The 18,389-nt window shown below is 40.4% G+C and overlaps 1 protein-coding gene across 2 annotated transcripts in view; it reads left to right on the forward strand.

Moving 5' to 3' along the window:
* The window catches only part of KLHL26 (kelch like family member 26), a 77,739-nt gene that overhangs the window by 37,103 nt on the left and 22,247 nt on the right, over positions 1–18,389 (forward strand). For both annotated transcript variants that reach the window (XM_053702971.1, XM_053702972.1), the window contains exon 2: positions 1,106–1,288. In XM_053702971.1, the coding sequence (XP_053558946.1) occupies positions 1,106–1,288 (183 nt within the window). The remainder of the gene's footprint in view (positions 1–1,105; positions 1,289–18,389) is intronic.

Here is an 18,389-nt window from a genome sequence, read left to right on the forward strand (position 1 = left end):
CAGGCACCAACCCTCTGGAACGCTCTTCCTAAAGCTGTCAGACTTTCCAAAGCCTATCACCTAAATCAGTAACAAATAAATTGCACTTTCCTAATAATTGTCCTCATCTAACGATGTACTAACATCATTCTCACCTTTGCAGTCCCCACCTCCTGTTTCCCATTCTCCTACCCATCTAGATTGTAAGTTCCCACGGGAATAGGGCCCTCAATTCCCCCTGTATTTTTGTAAAATTTATTACATTGTATTACTGTTGAACTTTTATCTTTGTACCCTTGGACAGCGCTGCGGAATCTTTGGGCACTTTATAAATAAAGAATAATAATAATAATTTCTTAAATAACACATCCACTTACTGTAGTATAAAATTAAAGGGGCTTGAAGCTTACATACAATTTTAAAATAGTTTCCAAATTACTTCTATTATCAAATTTCTTCTCAATGTGTTATTTGTTAAAGAACATATCTAGGTAAACACTGCTGCCATCTAGTGTTCTTGAAGTGTATAACACTGTTAAAATTATTTTTGAATAACTGCTGCCTAATAGTTCCCCGGGGTCCAGACACGAGTACACTCCTGTGCCTACTTACCTGCTTTTCAACAGATACCAAGAAAACAAATACAACTGTTATTAGAAGTAATCTGGGATTTTTAAAAAAAAATATTCTATGCTTTTTCGCACTTATTTTCAAACCTGTCCTCGGGCCTCCCTTACAGGCCAGATTTTGAGGAAATTTGAACTAGAGAACAGGTGAAATAATCAGCTGATTATATGCATAAACCTATATCGTATATACAGTACATATGTTATGATATACAGTAGTTTAATGTTAAACTGAGCAGCTGAGGTTTATTCAGATTGGAAGAATAGAAGTGCGTGAGACTGCTTTCATTTGGACTCCTGTTCTATTTGGAGTGAGACTTGCCCAAAAACTGTAAACCAGTTTAAACAATTTAATTTAAAACTTAGATCTAGACACCCTATATGAATGTGCAAATTATAACATGTGAGACTGGAACATTATAGCATATTTATAATGAAAGATGTTATTTACTGTTCACAACCCGAATAATGACAATGAACGCATTCTGTTTTCTTTTTAGCATGGCTGATAAGAACAGTAGTGTTAAATGCACATTCTCTGCTCCTGGCCATAGCACAACCCTGCTGCAGGGACTAACTACTCTGCGTGCTCAGGGGCAACTGCTTGACGTGATTCTTACTGTCAACAACGAAGTGTTTCAAGTACACAAAGTGGTGCTAGCTGCGTGCAGTGACTACTTCAGGTGAGATCTAGGTGTTGCATTTCTCAAAAAAGAAAGAATAAGCAAACGTTCATTGCTGTTTAAAAAAAAGAAGAATAAAGTTTCTATCTGTAGTCATTTTTAGATGCATTAAAGGGACATTAAACACTAAATAAATGCTAGATAAAATGATGTATTCAAAGAAAAGATTAGAATGAGAATAACATGTAGATGTATTTTTTAAAGTTTAATTAGCTGTTTAAATATTTACAAAATGAATATGTAAAGTTTTAGTGTATATTAAACAATGGGAGCTGCTATGTTGTAACTTAGGTTACCTACTCTGCTGTGGCCAATTAGGGTCAGTTATAAATAGGTCACTAGCGTGTGCAGCCAATGGCTGTGTGGAATAAGACAGAGTTCTGCACTTCTATTTCTAACAGGAACAGAAAAGCTCACAAAGAATGGAATTACAGAACAAAGGGACAACATAAATAATGATAGTAAATTGCAAAGTTTTGTTTTATACAGTTTATCATTTTATATTACCATCTAAAAGTGTTTAATGTCCCTTTAATGTTTGCTGACTATCTCTGCGTTGATTTGAGGTACAGATGTCTTGCTTTGTATGTGTGACGAAACCTGTCTTCATGATAAGATACATCTTTTGGACCCACATAAATGCAAGCATATACATATGTTTCAAGGTTGTAATTTTTTTTTTTTATTGCTCTTTTAAAGGGCCATAATAGTTGAAAAATGTCATGATCTAGATTGTTAGAGCATTTCATTTTAAGACTATCAACTCTATATTACTGTGTGTTTAACCCCTGCAGAGGTTGCGATCAGAGGTAGCTACATTTATCCACTAATTGGCAAGCGCTACCCAAGGTGCTGAACCAAAAATGGGCCGGCTCCTAAGCTTACATTACTGCTTTTCACATAAAGATACCATGAGAATGAAGAAAAGTTGATAATAGGAGTAAATTTTAAAATTGCATGCTCTATCTGAATCATGAAAGAAAAAAAAAAATGAAAGCCCTTTAAGTAATACTGTTGCTTTGTTACCTTTCCATGGTCATTATGGGCTTTCAGTTTGCTTTGCTTAAGCTGTGTGTCACATACAATACTACAATTTTCAAATCTTGTGAGTACTTTCAAGATATGAGCTGTTTTTTTGTGGAGGCGTTGTTTTTTTTCCAAAGCTTCTAAGGTCTGACTATTTGTTTTTACCTCAGATTCTGAGGATTTATGAGACTCTGAATAGGTGCTACAATTTTTAGACTCAGGTCTCATTTTACACACTCGCTGCTTTGAAATGACCCGTTTAATTAATTAGGAAACATGTTTGAGATACACCCTACCTAAACTGATTGTTGTTGTTTTTTTTTCTAACTAAGAAGGGTTTGAGTCTGAAGCCTTTTAGCATTTGAAGTTTAGAAACATTTCTGGATTCTTAAACATTTTTAAGTAAAAATTTTTTTTTTATTGGTTTAGACTTCTAACTTTTTTGTTTTGTGCTTCTATAGTTAGAATCTGACTACTTTAAAGATTTCTGCTTCCAAAGATCTGGGTCTGTGGTGGGGCAGGGCTAGTCTGGTCTATAGATATTTCTATGGCCGGTCTGATTTCCCAGTCAAGCACTGATGGCTTACCTCAGACCTGGTAAAAAGTAGATGTGCATTCAGTGTATTCTGTAGTAAACGAATGCTGAAGATGGCGACCACAAGCTTCATTCGGCAATTTTCTGAGCAAATCCAGATATTAGTGTGTTGCAGTTTCACAAGAATAAATCCGGCTTTGAAAATTGCCAAATGCGACTTGCAGCCGCCATTTTCAGCATTCGTTTACTGCAAAATACACGTCTAGTAAGAAGGACCTTGTGGATTAGACTGATTATGTTTCCAAAGTTGACTTATTTTTTAAATTTATATGGTTAAACATAAGGGATGTTTCACAATAAATACCACTGTTAAATACCACTCCCCTTCCCACAATCCCCAGTCATTCTCTTTGCCTTCGGTGCAAGAAGGAGGTGAAGTTTTGGTGTCTGAAGAAAATTGGATTTCTCCAACATTGGTGTGTCCGGTCCACGGCTTCATCCTTACTTGTGGGATATTCTCTTCCCCTACAGGAAATGGCAAAGAGAGCACCCAGCAAGAGCTGTCCATATAGCCCCCCCTCTGGCTCCGCCCGCCAGTCATTCTCTTTGCCGCTCTGAACAAGTAGCATCTCCACGGGGATGGTAAAGAGTATGTGGTGTTAGTTGTAGTTTTTTATTTCTTCTATCAAGAGTTTTTATTTTAAAATAGTGCCGGTTTGTACTATTTACTCTACAACATAAAATGAAGATTTCTGTTAAAGAGGAATATGATTTTAGCAGTAGTAACTAAAATCTATTGCTGTTCCCACGCAGGGCTGTTGAAACCAGAGAACTTCAGTTGGGGGGAACAGTTTGCAGGCTTATCTGCTGCAGGTATGATCAGTCATATTTCTAACAAGACATGTTAATGCTAGAAGACTGTCAGTTTTCCCTTAGGGGGTAAGTAAGCCATTTTCTTAGACTCATAACAGATTAAGGCTTATTAATTGGCTCTATACTGGTTGACACTATTGTGGGCTAAATCGATTGATTTATTTCATATTTAGATGGCTTTTAGAGTGTTTTGTGTACTTAATAGCACTTTTGGGAACGTTTTTATTCGCCTGGCATTTAGTTAGACTACTATTTCAGTCAGAAAGGCCCCTTCACTCTGGTATGCAGAGGAAGGAGGCCCCGTTTTCGCGCCTCAATTGCGCAGTTTACTTCCATGGCAGTGCATGCAGCTTCATGTGAGGGGTCCTGTGGCTACAAAAACGGACTCAGGAAGGTTTGTTTCAGTGCTGAATAACTCTCAGGGAAGGTAAAGAGCCGCAGCAAGGCTGTGACAGTGATTGTAGTGTACTAAAATTGTTGAATTGAACAAATAGCTCCGGTTTGCTCATTGTAAGGGTTAAAGTCTTGAAACTTGGTGTGCAATACTTTCAAGGCATTAGGACACTGGGGTAAAAATTTTGTAAAACTCGGACATTGCCTTAATTGTTTTTCAAAATATCAGAAATAAAGTGTGCCTGTTTATTATTTAAAGGGACAGTAACGCTTTTCTTTAAAAACGCTTTTATTGCATTATTAGCCTGCCAAATTCTGTCTAACATGTCTATACCTTCAGATGGCTTATGTTCTGTGTGTATGAAAGCCAAGGTGGTTCCCCCTATTAATGTATGCGCAAAGTGTGTCATAGCGTCCAAACAAAGTATGGACAGTACTGTCACATTGAATAAGATTGCCCAAGATGATTCTTCTAATGAAGGTAGTGGGGATAGTTCTTCATCCTCTCCTTCTGTGTCAACACCAGTTTTGCCCGCGCAGGCGATACCTAGTACATCTAGCGCACCAATGCTGGTTACTATGCAGCAATTAACAGCAGTAATGGATAATTCTATAGCAAATCTGTTATCCAAACTGCCATCCTACCCTAGAAAGCGTGATAGCTCAGTTTTAAATACAGAAGATGAGCAGGTTGGCACTGAGGACAATTTATCAGTTATACCCTCACATCAATCTGAATTGGCAGTGAGGGAGGGTCTGTCTGAGGGGGAAATTTCTGATTCAGGAAAAGTTTCTCAGCAGGCAGACACTGATGTCGTAACATTTAAATTTAAGTTAGAAAATCTCCGCGCCCTGCTTAAGGAGGTCCTAACTACTCTTGATGACTGTGATTCTTTGGTAATTCCAGAGAAATTGTGCAAGATGGACAAATTCTTAGAGGTCCCAGTGCACGCTGATGCTTTTCCGATACCCAAGCGGGTGGCGGACATAGTGACTAAGGAGTGGGAAAAGCCAGGTATACCTTTTTGTTCCACCTCCTATATTCAAGAAAATGTTCCCCATTGTTGACCCCAGAAGGGACGCATGGCAAACGGTTTCTAAGGTTGAGGGGGCAGTGTCAACGTTAGCTAAGCGCACAACTATTCCTATTGAGGACAGTTGCGCTTTTAAAGATCCTATGGATAAAAAATTGGAAGGATTGCTAAAAAAGATATTTGTTCAACAAGGTTTCCTTCTTCAACCAATCTCGTGCATTATTCCTGTCACCACGGCAGCGTATTTTTTGTTCGAGGAACTAGAAAATTCGCTCCAAAAAGAGACTCCATATGATGAAGACATGAACAGAATTCACGCACTAAAGTTGGCTAATTCCTTTATTTTGGATGCCGCTTTCCAATTGGCTAAGTTAGCGGCGAAAAATTCAGGTTTTGCAATAGTGGCGCGCAGAGCGCTTTGGCTAAAATCCTGGTCGGCGGATGTGTCGTCCAAGAATAAATTGCTTAATATTCCTTTCAAGGGTAAGACCCTTTTCGGGCCGGAATTGAAAGAGATTATTTCAGACATTACTGGTGGAAAGGGACATGCCCTCCCACAGGATAGGCCTTTCAAGGCTAAGAACAAATCTAATTTTCGTTCCTTTCGCAATTTCAGGAACGGACCGAATCCTAACTCTGCGGCCTCCAGACAAGAAGGCAACTCTTCCCAGCCTAAACCAGCATGGAAACCATTGCAAGGCTGGAACAAGGGTAAACAGGCCAAGAAGCCTGCTGCTGCTACCAGGACAGCATGAAGGGGTAGCCCCCGATCCGGGACCGGATCTAGTAGGGGGCAGACTTTCTTTCTTTGCTCAGGCTTGGGCAAGAGACGTTCCGGATCCCTGGGCACTAGAAATAGTCTCTCAGGGGTATCTTCTAGAGTTCAAGGAACTTCCTCCAAGGGGAAGGTTCCACATGTCTCGCTTATCTTCAGACCAGATAAAGAGACAGGCATTCTTACATTGCGTAGGAGACCTATTAAAAATGGGAGTGATAAACCCAGTTCCAACAGTGGAACAAGGTCAGGGGTTTTACTCAAACCTGTTTGTAGTTCCCAAAAAAGAGGGAACTTTCAGGCCAATTCTGGATCTAAAAATTCTAAACAAATTCCTCAGAGTTCCATCATTCAAAATGGAAACCATTCGGACAATTTTACCAACAATCCAGGAGGGTCAATATATGACTACCGTGGACTTAAAGGATGCGTACCTGCAAATTCCTATCCACAAAGATCATCATCATCAGTTCCTGAGGTTCGCCTTTATGGAGAAACATTACCAGTTCGTGGCTCTTCCGTTCGGTTTAGCCACTGCTCCCAGAATCTTCACAAAGGTGCTAGGGTCCCTTCTAGCGGTTTTAAGACCGAGGGGCATTGCTGTAGCACCTTATCTAGACGACATTCTAATCCAAGCATCGTCTCTTTCCAAAGCAAAGGCTCATACAGACATTGTTCTAGCCTTTCTCAGATCTCACGGGTGGAAGGTGAACGTAGAAAAGAGTTCCCTGTCCCCGTCAACAAGAGTTCCCTTTTTGGGAACAATAATAGATTCTGTAGAAATGAAGATCTTCCTGACAGAGGTCAGAAAGTTAAAGCTTCTAAACGCTTGTCAAGTTCTTCACTCTATTCTTCAGCCTTCCATAGCTCAGTGCATGGAAGTAGTAGGATTAATGGTTGCAGCAATGGACATAGTTCCTTTTGCTCGAATTCATCTAAGACCATTACAACTGTGCATGCTCAATCAGTGGAATGGGGACTATGCAGACTTGTCTCCCCAGATTCAAGTAGACCAGGTAACCAGGGATTCTCTCCGCTGGTGGTTGTCTCACGATCACCTGTCTCAGGGAATGAGTTTCCGCAGACCAGAGTGGGTCATTGTCACGACCGACGCCAGTCTCTTAGGCTGGGGTGCGGTCTGGGACTCTCTGAAAGCTCAAGGTCTATGGTCTCGAGAAGAGTCTCTTCTTCCGATAAACATTTTAGAACTGAGAGCGATATTCAATGCGCTCCTGGCGTGGCCTCACCTAGCAAAGGCCAAATTTATAAGGTTCCAGTCGGACAACATGACGACTGTAGCGTACATCAATCATCAGGGGGGAACAAAGAGTTCCTTAGCGATGAGAGAGGTATCCAAGTTCATCAAATGGGCGGAGGATCACTCCTGCCACCTATCTGCAATTCACATCCCAGGAGTGGACAACTGGGAGGCGGATTATTTGAGTCGTCAGACTTTTCATCCGGGGGAGTGGGAACTCCACCCGGAGGTTTTTGCCCAGTTAACTCAACTATGGGGCATTCCAGATATGGATCTGATGGCGTCTAGCCAGAACGCCAAGGTTCCTCGATACGGGTCCAGATCCAGGGATCCCAAGGCGACACTGGTGGATGCATTAGTGGCGCCTTGGTCGTTCAACCTAGCTTATGTGTTTCCACCGTTCCCTCTCCTTCCCAGGCTTGTAACCAGGATCAAACAGGAGCAGGCCTCTGTGATTCTAATAGCCCCTGCATGGCCACGCAGGACTTGGTATGCAGACTTGGTGAATATGTCATCGGCTCCACCATGGAAGCTACCTTTGAGGCAGGATCTTCTAGTACAAGGTCCATTCGAACATCCAAATCTAGTCTCTCTCCAACTAACTGCTTGGAAATTGAACGCTTGATTCTATCTAAGCGTGGGTTTTCAGATTCAGTCATAGATACTCTGGTTCAAGCCAGAAAACCTGTAACTAGGAAGATTTACCATAAGATATGGCAAAAATATATCCGTTGGTGTGAATCCAAGGGATTCCCTTGGAGTAAAATTTAAATTCCTAGGATACTTTCCTTTCTCCAAGAAGGTCTGGATAAAGGTTTGTCAGCTAGTTCCTTAAAAGGACAGATATCTGCTCTGTCTGTTTTGTTACACAAACATCTGGCAGCAGTGCCAGATGTACAGGCGTTTGTACAGGCGTTAGTTAGAATCAAGCCTGTCTACAGACCCATGACTCTTCCTTGGAGTCTAAATTTAGTTCTTTCAGTTCTTCAGGGGGTTCCGTTTGAACCCATGCATTCCATAGATATTAAGTTACTATCTTGGAAAGTTCTGTTTTTGGTTGCTATTTCTTCTGCTAGAAGAGTTTCTGAATTATCTGCTTTGCAGTGTACTTCTCCCTATCTGGTATTCCATACAGATAAGGTAGTTTTACGTACCAAGCCTGGTTTTCTTCCAAAGGTCGTTTCCAACAGGAATATTAACCAGGAAATTGTTGTTCCTTCTCTGTGTCCGAATCCAGTTTCAAAGAAGGAACGTTTGTTACACAATCTAGATGTGGTCCGTGCTTTAAAGCTCTATTTAGAAGCAACAAAGGATTTCAGGCAGACATCATCCTTGTTGTGTATTCTGGTAAGAGGAGAGGGCAGAAAGCTACTGCTACCTCTCTTTCTTTTTGGCTGAAAAGCATCATCCGATTGGCTTATGAGACTGCCGGACGGCAGCCTCCTGAACGAATTACAGCTCATTCTACTAGAGCTGTGGCTTCCACATGGGCCTTCAAGAACGAGGCTTCTGTTGATCAGATCTGTAAAGCAGCGACTTGGTCTTCTCTGCATACTTTTGCCAAATTTTACAAATTCAATACTTATGCTTCTTCGGAGGCTATTTTTGGGAGAAAGGTTTTGCAAGCCGTGGTGCCTTCCGTTTAGGTAACCTGGCTTGCTCCCTCCCTTCATCCGTGTCCTAAAGCTTTGGTATTGGTTCCCACAAGTAAGGATGAAGCCGTGGACCGGACACGGCCCGCCCTGGTTTTTAATCAGGTTTGAAAAATTTCTTTCTTTATACACTACAGTCACCACGGCACCCTATAGTTTCTCCTTTTTCTCCTAACCGTCGGTCGAATGACTGGGGGGCGGAGCCAGAGGGGGGGCTATATGGACAGCTCTTGCTGGGTGCTCTCTTTGCCATTTCCTGTAGGGGAAGAGAATATCCCACAAGTAAGGATGAAGCCGTGGACCGGACACACCGTTGGAGAAAGAAATTTATCAGGTAAACATAAATTCTGTTTTATCTAATTTCAATCAAGATTTTATTTTTTTAATTTAGAAAGCCAGAGTAGGTTTGCTCTGATCTTTCCTTTTCAAGATTGGGTCTAGCTGTACTCCACATTTAGTCTCTTCAGCAGAGCAGTGGTGGCTTTATAGCAGTTAGGAACTTGTGAGGTGGGCTTCACTGTGTTTTCCTAGGATGCTGCCCGGATATAGAAAGCCAGAGTAGGTTTACTCTGTTCTTTCTTTTTCCACAGGTCCCTGTGAGCAGTGGCGTCCTCCCATACCGTGAGAACTGTCTTCCTGCCGGGTAGCTAGAGATGCAGGTAAGTGCCTTTTGAGGGTCTGAAGGTAGCTGGCACTTAAAGGGTTAGCCTTGTTCAGGATGCATCACTTTGTGGAATAGTATCCTGGGTTCAGGATCGTGTTAAGGCAGTGGCAGGCACAAGGTTGCATGTGAGCTAGAGACATGGGGTTAAACTTCCTTTACTGATAGGAAGAGTTAACCCCATTTTTTTGGCCAGTATTTAAATTATTATTTTACAGTCTGTGTATGTCAGAGGGACAAAACGAGGCATTTATTTGCAAGCGGAAAAGCTATTATACTTTTCTTATGTATTGCTACTCTGCAATCTTTTTACCGCTACGCAATTAATAACAGGAAGCGGCTCCATAACTCTGTCCTTCTTTTCCGGTCTGAAGCGAGCGGTTCATAGAACCAGTCGCAGCCTTTTCAGACCAGTCACGTGAGCGCATTAGTCCGTTCTGTGTGAGGTTACAGATCAGTTGCGAGAAGTTAACTCTAAGACATGGAGGGATAGTTAGTAACGTTCCTCCTATTGTTTCTGTGTTGGGCAGGTAGGCACCTCAGTCTGTAGGCTGAGGTGTAGGGGTGCAATAGGTATTGTTCTATAAAATAATATGGACAAAACTCTTGCATTTTTTATTGCCGCCTGTTTTTGCTGCATCAAGTGTGAGAAGCAAACAGTGGATAATGATATTTATAAATGAGTAGAAAACCTGATTCCAGGTATTTCTTTCTAAACCTAGTGTTTTTCTCACTTGGGGGACACTAGTGCGCATGAACTAGTGAGCATGAAGAGTTTCTTTAAAGGGACATTTTTTTTGTTTTTTTTTAATTAAATTTTCCTGCATCATGGAGCAGATGTCCTATTGGTCTTAATATCCACATAGTTCGCCTTTGACATTTTTTGTTCACCTTGCATAGTGAGAACTTTTAAAATTAAGACACACTGCTTATTATTGAGCCAACAGTTTCTCAGGATGATGCTGTTTAGTCAATGCCACAGTCTTCTCCTCAGACATACCAAGCCTTAATGGTGTCACATGCAGTGCCCTGTGGTTCCTCTCAATCTCCTAGAGGAGTTTATTTGCAAGCAGAAGTTGCTGCCCAGATATCCTCTGCGGCTTTAGCTGCCATCCCCTTTCTACAGGGTAAACGCAAAGGAAAATTAGAGATTCAGATAGTAAGGTTTCTGTTCCAGTTTCGGCTACCCAAGTTGCTCTTTCTCATTAGTCTGATGAGAAAGATACGTCAGTAGCCTCTGAGGGTGAAATCTCAGATTCGGACAGTATAATTCCTTCATCTGATGCTGAAGTGGTATCCTTCAGTTTAAGCTTGAACACCTCCATGTTCTTTTAAAGGAGGTTTTAGCTACCTTGGACAACTCCGATAACTCTGTTGTGTCAACCCTAAGAAGTCTAGTAAACTTCATAAATAATTTAAGGTTCCTTCCTCTAGAGGTTTTTTCTGTGCCTGATCGGGCCACGGAGATTATAACACAGGAATAGAAGAAGCCTGGGGTTTCTTTTCTCCTGTCTTTAAAAAGATGTTTCCTGTTGTTGACTCTATTAAGGAGTCGTGGCAAGCGGTGCCTAAAGTAGAGGGGGCCGTTTCTACTCTGGTTAAGAGAACTACTATTCCTATTGAGGATAGCTGCTCCTTTAAAGATTTAATTGGAGAAAACATTTGTTCATCAAGGTCTCTTATGGCAACCTGCCGTGTGTATTTTCACTGTGACACTGGTTCAACGCCTTGTCTGAGTGTCTAAAGGTGGAGACTCCTTTAGAGGAGATTTAAGTCAGGATTAAGGCTCTTAAGCTAGCCAATTCCTGTATTACTGACGATTTCATGCAGGCTTTCTTCTGAACATCAGTGAACATGCTTTCGGAGAACTTCCTGGGTGATTGTGACCACAGACCTCAGTTTGCTGGGCTGGGGAGCAGTCTGGGACTCGTTCAAGGTGCAGGGACTCTGGACTCGGGAGGAGTCTGCTCTCCTCATTAACATCTTGGAGTTGAGAGCGATTTTCAATGCTCTGATGGCTTGGCCTCAGCTGTCTTTAGCCTGATTTATCAGGTTCCAGTCAGACAACATTGAAGATTCAGTGTATGGCGGTGACCGTATGAAGAGGATGCTCCACGCCGGATGTCTTCAGGATGAACCCGCTCCACGCCACCTGGATGAAAACTTCTCGCCGCCTGGATGAAAATAGAAGAGGCTGCCTGGATGAAGACTTCTCAATGCCCGGATGAAGATTGTTCAAGCGGGACTTCAAAAACTGTAAGTGGATCGTCGGGGGTTAGTGTTAGGTTTTTTAGATGTTTTTTTTTTTTTTTAGATTAGGGTTTGGGCAGCAAAAGACCTAAATGCCCATACTTTTCAGGGCAATGGGTAGATTAGGTTTTTTTAGAATTAGGTTTTTTATTTTGGGAGGTTGGTTTGGTGGTGGGTTTTACTGTTGGGGGGGTCTTTGAATTTTTTTTTTACAGGTAAAAGAGATGTTTAACTTAGGGCAATGCCCAACAAAAGGCTCTTTTAAGGGTAGTTAATGTAGGCTAGTGTTTTGTTTTGTTTTGTTTTTGGGGTGAGCTTTTTTATTTTTATAGGGCTATTAGATTCGGTGTAATTCTTTTTTATTTTAGATAATTTCGTTTGTTATTTTTTTTGTAATTTAGTCTTTTTATTTTTTGTAATTAGATACTTTGTAATTTTTAGAGTAGTGTTAGGATTTTTTTAATGTGTAGTTTAGTTTTATTTAATTTGTAGTTAGTTTAATTTTAGTTTAATAATTATATTAGTTTAATTGTTAGTTTAAACTTAGTTCTTTTAATTTGACAGTTACATTTTAATTTAATTTAAGATAGGGAAATTGTAATTTTAGTATAAAGTTAGGGGGGCGTTAGGTTTAGGGGTTACTATTTTTCTTCCGTATATTTTGTTGTGGGGGCTTGCGGTTTAGGGGTTAATAGGTTTATTATAGTGGCGACGGTGTAGGACTTAATAACTTTAGTACAGTAGGGGCGATGTGGGCGGACGGCTGATTAGCGGTTTATAATATTTAAATAGTGTTTGTGATGCGGGAGGGCGGCGGGTTAGGGGTTAATAACTTTATTATAGTGGTGACGATGTCGGGAGCGGCGGAATAGGGGAATAATACATTTTTTTTTAGTGGCAGCGATGTCAGGAGCGGCAGATTAGGGGTTAATACATTTTTAATATAGTATTTGCAATGCGGGAGGGCCTTGGTTTAGGGGTTAATAGGTAGTTTATGGGTGTTTAGTATACTTTGTAACACTTTAGTTATGAGTTTTATGTAACAGTTCTAACTACTGGTTTTCGTTAGCGGAACGGATCATGTCGGTATAGGCTGCAACGCAAGCTTTTTAGCCTGACCGCAAAACTCGTAATGGCAGCGCTATGGAAGTCCCATGAAAAAACATTCAGCTAGATTACGAGTTTTTGTTGGTAATGGTGTGCGGTGCTAACACTTTTTTTTTTCTCACCGCTCACTTAAGACAGCGCTGGTATTAGGAGTTTTCTGCAAGCCGGCGTTAGCCTCAGAAAAGTGAGCGGAGAGCAAAATTTAGCTCCACATCTCAGCTCAATACCAGCGCTGCTTACGGTAGTGGTGAGCTGGCTAAACGTGCTCGCGAACGATTTCCCCATAGGAAACAATGGGGTTGAGCCGGTTGAAAAAAAAACCTAACGCCTGCAAAAAAGCAGCATTCAGCTCCTAACGCAGCCCCATTGATTCCTATGGGGAAAGAAAAAATATGTCTACACCTAACACCCTAACATGAACCCAGAGTCTAAACACCCCTAATCTAACACTTATTAACCCCTAATCTGCCGCCCCTGACATCGCCGCCACCTGCATTATATTATTAACCCCTAATCTGCCGCTCCAGACACCGCCGCCACCTACATTATACCTATGAACCCCTAATCTGCTGCCCCCAACATCACTGACACCTACATTTTATTTATTAACCCCTAATCTGCCGACCCCAATGTCGCCGCCACCTACCTACAATTATTAACCCCTAATCTGCCGCCCCCAACATCGCCGCCACTATAATAAAGTTATTAACCCCTAAACCTAAGTCTAACCCTAACACCCCCTAATTTAAATATAATTTAAAATAATCTAAATAAAATTACTATTATTAACTAAATTATTCCTATTTAAAACTAAATACTTACCTGTTAAATAAACCCTAAGCTAGCTACAATATAACTAATAGTCACATTGTATCTAGCTTAGGTTTTATTTTTATTTTACAGGCAAGTTTGTATTTATTTTAACTAGGTAGAATAGTTATTAAATAGTTATTAACTATTTAATAACTACCTAGCTAAAATAAATACAAAAGTACCTGTAAAATAAAACCTAACCTAAGTTACAATTACACCTAACACTACACTATAAATAAATAAATTAATTAAATTAAACTAATTACAATTAAATAAAATAAAGTACAAAAAAAAAACACACTAAATTGCAAAAAAAAAAATAATTACAATTTTTTAAACTAATTACACCTAATCTAATCCACCCCTAATAAAATAAAAAAGCCCCCCAAAATAATAAAAAGCCCTACCCTATACTAAATTAAAAATAGCCCTTAAAAGGGCTTTTTGCGGGGCATTGCCCCAAAGTAATCCGCTCTTTTACCTGTAAAAAAAAAAAAGTACAATACTACCCCCAACATTACAACCCACCACCCACACACCCAACCCTACTCTAAAACCCACTCAATCCCCCCTTAATAAAACCTAACGCTAACCCCTTGAAGATCACCCTACCTTAAGATGTCTTCACCCAGCCAGGCCGAAGTCCTCCAAGAAGCCGGGCAGAAGTGGTCCTCCAGAGGGGCAGAAGTCTTCATCCAGGCGGCATCTTCTATCTTCATCCATCCGGAGCGGAGCGGGTCCATCTTCAATCCAGCCGACGCGGAGCATCCTCTTCCAACGAAGTCCAACCGAAGAATGAAGGTTCCTTTAAATGACGTCATCCAAGATGGCGTCTCTTTAATTCTGATTGGCTGATAGAATTCTATCAGCCAATCGGAATTAAAGGGCCATTATACACCTAAAAAAATATAGGCTATTTAAATAAAGCACCAACAGAATATCAAATTTGTAATTGACATGTATTAGCAATTTTGCTGTTAAATCTCCTAAAAATTATTATAAAGTTTCTAATCCTCTCAGTGCATGAGAATACAAACGTAAGCTCCACTAGCTTCAGAGCCAGGCTTTTTCTACACTTCCTATCTAGTGTTCTTTGCCAGCCCCCATGCTGGGGATGTCTGTGTAATAGATAAGGCTGTCACAAATCCCCTCACCTCTCTCAGTGATTCTCCCTGACTGTTTACACTGGGCACAATCTCACTCCCCCCTCTGGGACTCCCCCCTCTGTCCTCCCGGTAAGCTTTCTGTAGAAACAAGAGGAATATTTCACTCACAGCTCTGTGAAACATGATCCTGAGATGTTTTATAGAGCTGTGTGTGAAATATCAGAGTGAAAAGTAGATTGTGTTTTTATTCCATTCAAACAGCCAATATCTGCATTTGCAAGTCACTAGTTTTGAGAATCATTCGTATCTCACAATTTATGGGATGAGACTGAGACTGTAACGCTCACTTTTTCCAGCAATCGTAATACCGGCGTTAGGAAAATCCCATTGAAAAGATAGGATACGCAATAGACGTAAGGGGATTTGCGGTATGCTAAAATCGTAGAACAAAAAGTGAGCGGTACACCTGTACCTGTCAGACTCGTAATACCAGCGGGCGTTAAAAAGCAGCGTTGGGACCCCTCAACGCTGCTTTTTAAGGCTAGCACAACTATTTTTACATATGCGGGACTGACGTTGCGTTACAGGCTAAGAGACTTGCGGTACAGCTATACTGACAAGACTTGTAATGGCTGCAGTGCTGTTTTAACTCTGAAATGGCCATTTTTTCAGTGTTAAAACACGAACGCACAATTCGTAATCTAGGTGTTTGTTTTCTCTGGGAAACATAAAGGTCAGAAAGCTACTGCTACTTCTCTTTCTCTCAGGTTGAGAAGTACATTTTGTTTGGATTATGTGACTGCTGGATAGCAGCCTTCTGAGAGAATTACAGCTCAGTCCATGAGGGCTGTCTCCTCTTCTTGGGCTTTCAAAAATGAAACTTCTGTGGATCAAATTTGCAAGGCTGCAATTTGGTTTTCCTTAAATACTTTTTCCAAATTTGATAAATTTGATTCTTTTGCCTCGGCTGAGGTTTCTTTTGGGAGAAAGTTTCTTCAAGCGGTGGTGCCTTCCGTTTAGGTCTACCTGTCTTGTCCCTCCCTAGTCATCTGTGTCCTCTAGCTTGGGTATTGGTTCCCACTCGTAATTGAAGATGTCGTCGACTCACCATATCTTAGGAAAGAAAAGAAAATGTATGCTTACCTGATAAACTTCTTTTTCTCCGGATATGGTGAGTCCACAACCCCACCCTTTTATTTAAGACCGTTATTTTTTACTAAACCTCAGGCACCTCTACACCTTTGTATTATTCCTTTTTCCATTTCCCTTCAGTCAAATGACTGGGGATTGTGGGAAGGGGAGTGGTATTTTACAGCTTTGGTGTGGTGCTCTTTGCCTCCTCCTGCTGGCCAGGAGTGATATTTCCACTAGTAATTGATGCCGTTGTGGACTCGCCATATCCGGAAATACATTTATCAGGTAAGCATAAATTTAGTTTTTCTTTTAAAGAAACATGGTTTTCAGTGAATTTAGCTTTCTAAATATAGCAAATTTTTCTTTTTTTCACTTCAGAATTTGGATATTAAATACAGATTTATTTAGAGAAAATAAAGCTTTGGAAGTAACATTCTGGTTTGTGAAAAAAACCTTTTTCCTATAGTCCTATTGTAATTAAAGGTACAGGGCATTATTACACTGATGTGATTAACAGGTTTGTATCAGACAAGCTAAGTGTGTGTTCTAGTTGCCACTCTAAATCCTACCTATATACACAGGCAAGAGTTACTTTCAAGTTCTTCACGCTAAATACACAATTCTATATACCTGATCAGGTGTCTCTCCTTGGAGGCAAAATTTTAAAGTTCGGGGACATATAAATAAGATTTTCCTATTGATTTGGTATGTCGCCACTCCCTAAAGACCCTCTGAAATTGGGGGGTTATATTTCAGTTCATAAAAAGTTTTTGGGCAAGCTGGAGAATGTGTTTCTTTGGTTTCACACAACTCTTCCACAGTAGTTATTTTTTTATTATATATATATAGAGGTTTTTTAGATGTTTTTTTTTTTTTTAGATTAGGGTTTGGGCAGCAAAAGACCTAAATGCCCATACTTTTCAGGGCAATGGGTAGATTAGGTTTTTTATTTTGGGAGGTTGGTTTGGTGGTGGGTTTTACTGTTGGGGGGGTCTTTGAATTTTTTTTTTACAGGTAAAAGAGATGTTTAACTTAGGGCAATGCCCAACAAAAGGCTCTTTTAAGGGTAGTTAATGTAGGCTAGTGTTTTGTTTTGTTTTGTTTTTGGGGTGAGCTTTTTTATTTTTATAGGGCTATTAGATTCGGTGTAATTCTTTTTTATTTTAGATAATTTCGTTTGTTATTTTTTTTGTAATTTAGTCTTTTTATTTTTTGTAATTAGATACTGTGTAATTTTTAGAGTAGTGTTAGGATTTTTTTAATGTGTAGTTTAGTTTTATTTAATTGGTAGTTAGTTTAATTTTAGTTTAATAATTATATTAGTTTAATTGTTAGTTTAAACTTAGTTCTTTTAATTTGACAGTTACATTTTAATTTAATTTAAGATAGGGAAATTGTAATTTTAGTATAAAGTTAGGGGGGCGTTAGGTTTAGGGGTTACTATTTTTCTTCCGTATATTTTGTTGTGGGGGCTTGCGGTTTAGGGGTTAATAGGTTTATTATAGTGGCAACGGTGTAGGACTTAATAACACTTGTGTCTCTACACAATAGTTATTTACTGGGGGGTTTGCTAAGAATGCTCAATATCCAGGTATATGCAGCAGTTTCAACTACAGTGGGGCAAAAAAAGTATTTAGTCAGCCACCAATTGTGCAAGTTCTCCCACTTAAGAAGATGAGAGAGGCCTGTAATTTTCATCATAGGTATACCTCAACTATGAGAGACAAAATGTGGAAACAAATCCAGACAATCACATTGTCTGATTTGGAAATAATTTATTTGCATATTATGGTGGAAAATAAGTATTTGGTCACCTACAAACAAGCAAGATTTCTGACTCACAGACCTGTATCTTCTTCTTTAAAAGGCTCCTCTGTCCTCCACTCATTACCTGTATTAATGGCACCTGTTTGAACTTGTTATCAGTATAAAAGACACCTGTCCACAATCTCAAACAGTCACACTCCAAACTCCACTATGGTGAAGATCAAAGAGCTGTCGAAGGACACCAGAAACAAAATTGTAGACCTGCACCAGGCTGGGAAGACTGAATCTGCAATAGGCAAGCAGCTTGGTGTGAAGAACTCAACTGTGGGAGCAATAATTGGAAAATGGAAGACATACAAGACCACTGATAATCTCCCTCAATCTGGGACTCCACGCAAGATCTCACCCGTGGGGTCAAAATGATCACAAGAACGGTAAGCAAACATCCCAGAACCACAGGGGGGACATAGTGAATGACCTGCAAAGAGCTGGGACCAACGTAACAAAGGCTACCATCAGTAACACACTACGCAGCCAGGGACTCAGATCCTGCAATGCCAGACGTGTCCTCCTGCTTAAGCCAGTACATGTTCGGGCGCGTCTGAAGTATGCTAGAGAGCATTTGGATGATCCAGAAGCGGATTGGGAGAATGTCATATGGTCAGATGAAACCAAAGTAGAACTGTTTTGGTAGAAACACAACTCGTCGTGTTTGGA

This window comes from Bombina bombina, chromosome 2 (genome assembly GCF_027579735.1).
Source record: "Bombina bombina isolate aBomBom1 chromosome 2, aBomBom1.pri, whole genome shotgun sequence".
Taxonomy (NCBI): domain Eukaryota; kingdom Metazoa; phylum Chordata; class Amphibia; order Anura; family Bombinatoridae; genus Bombina; species Bombina bombina.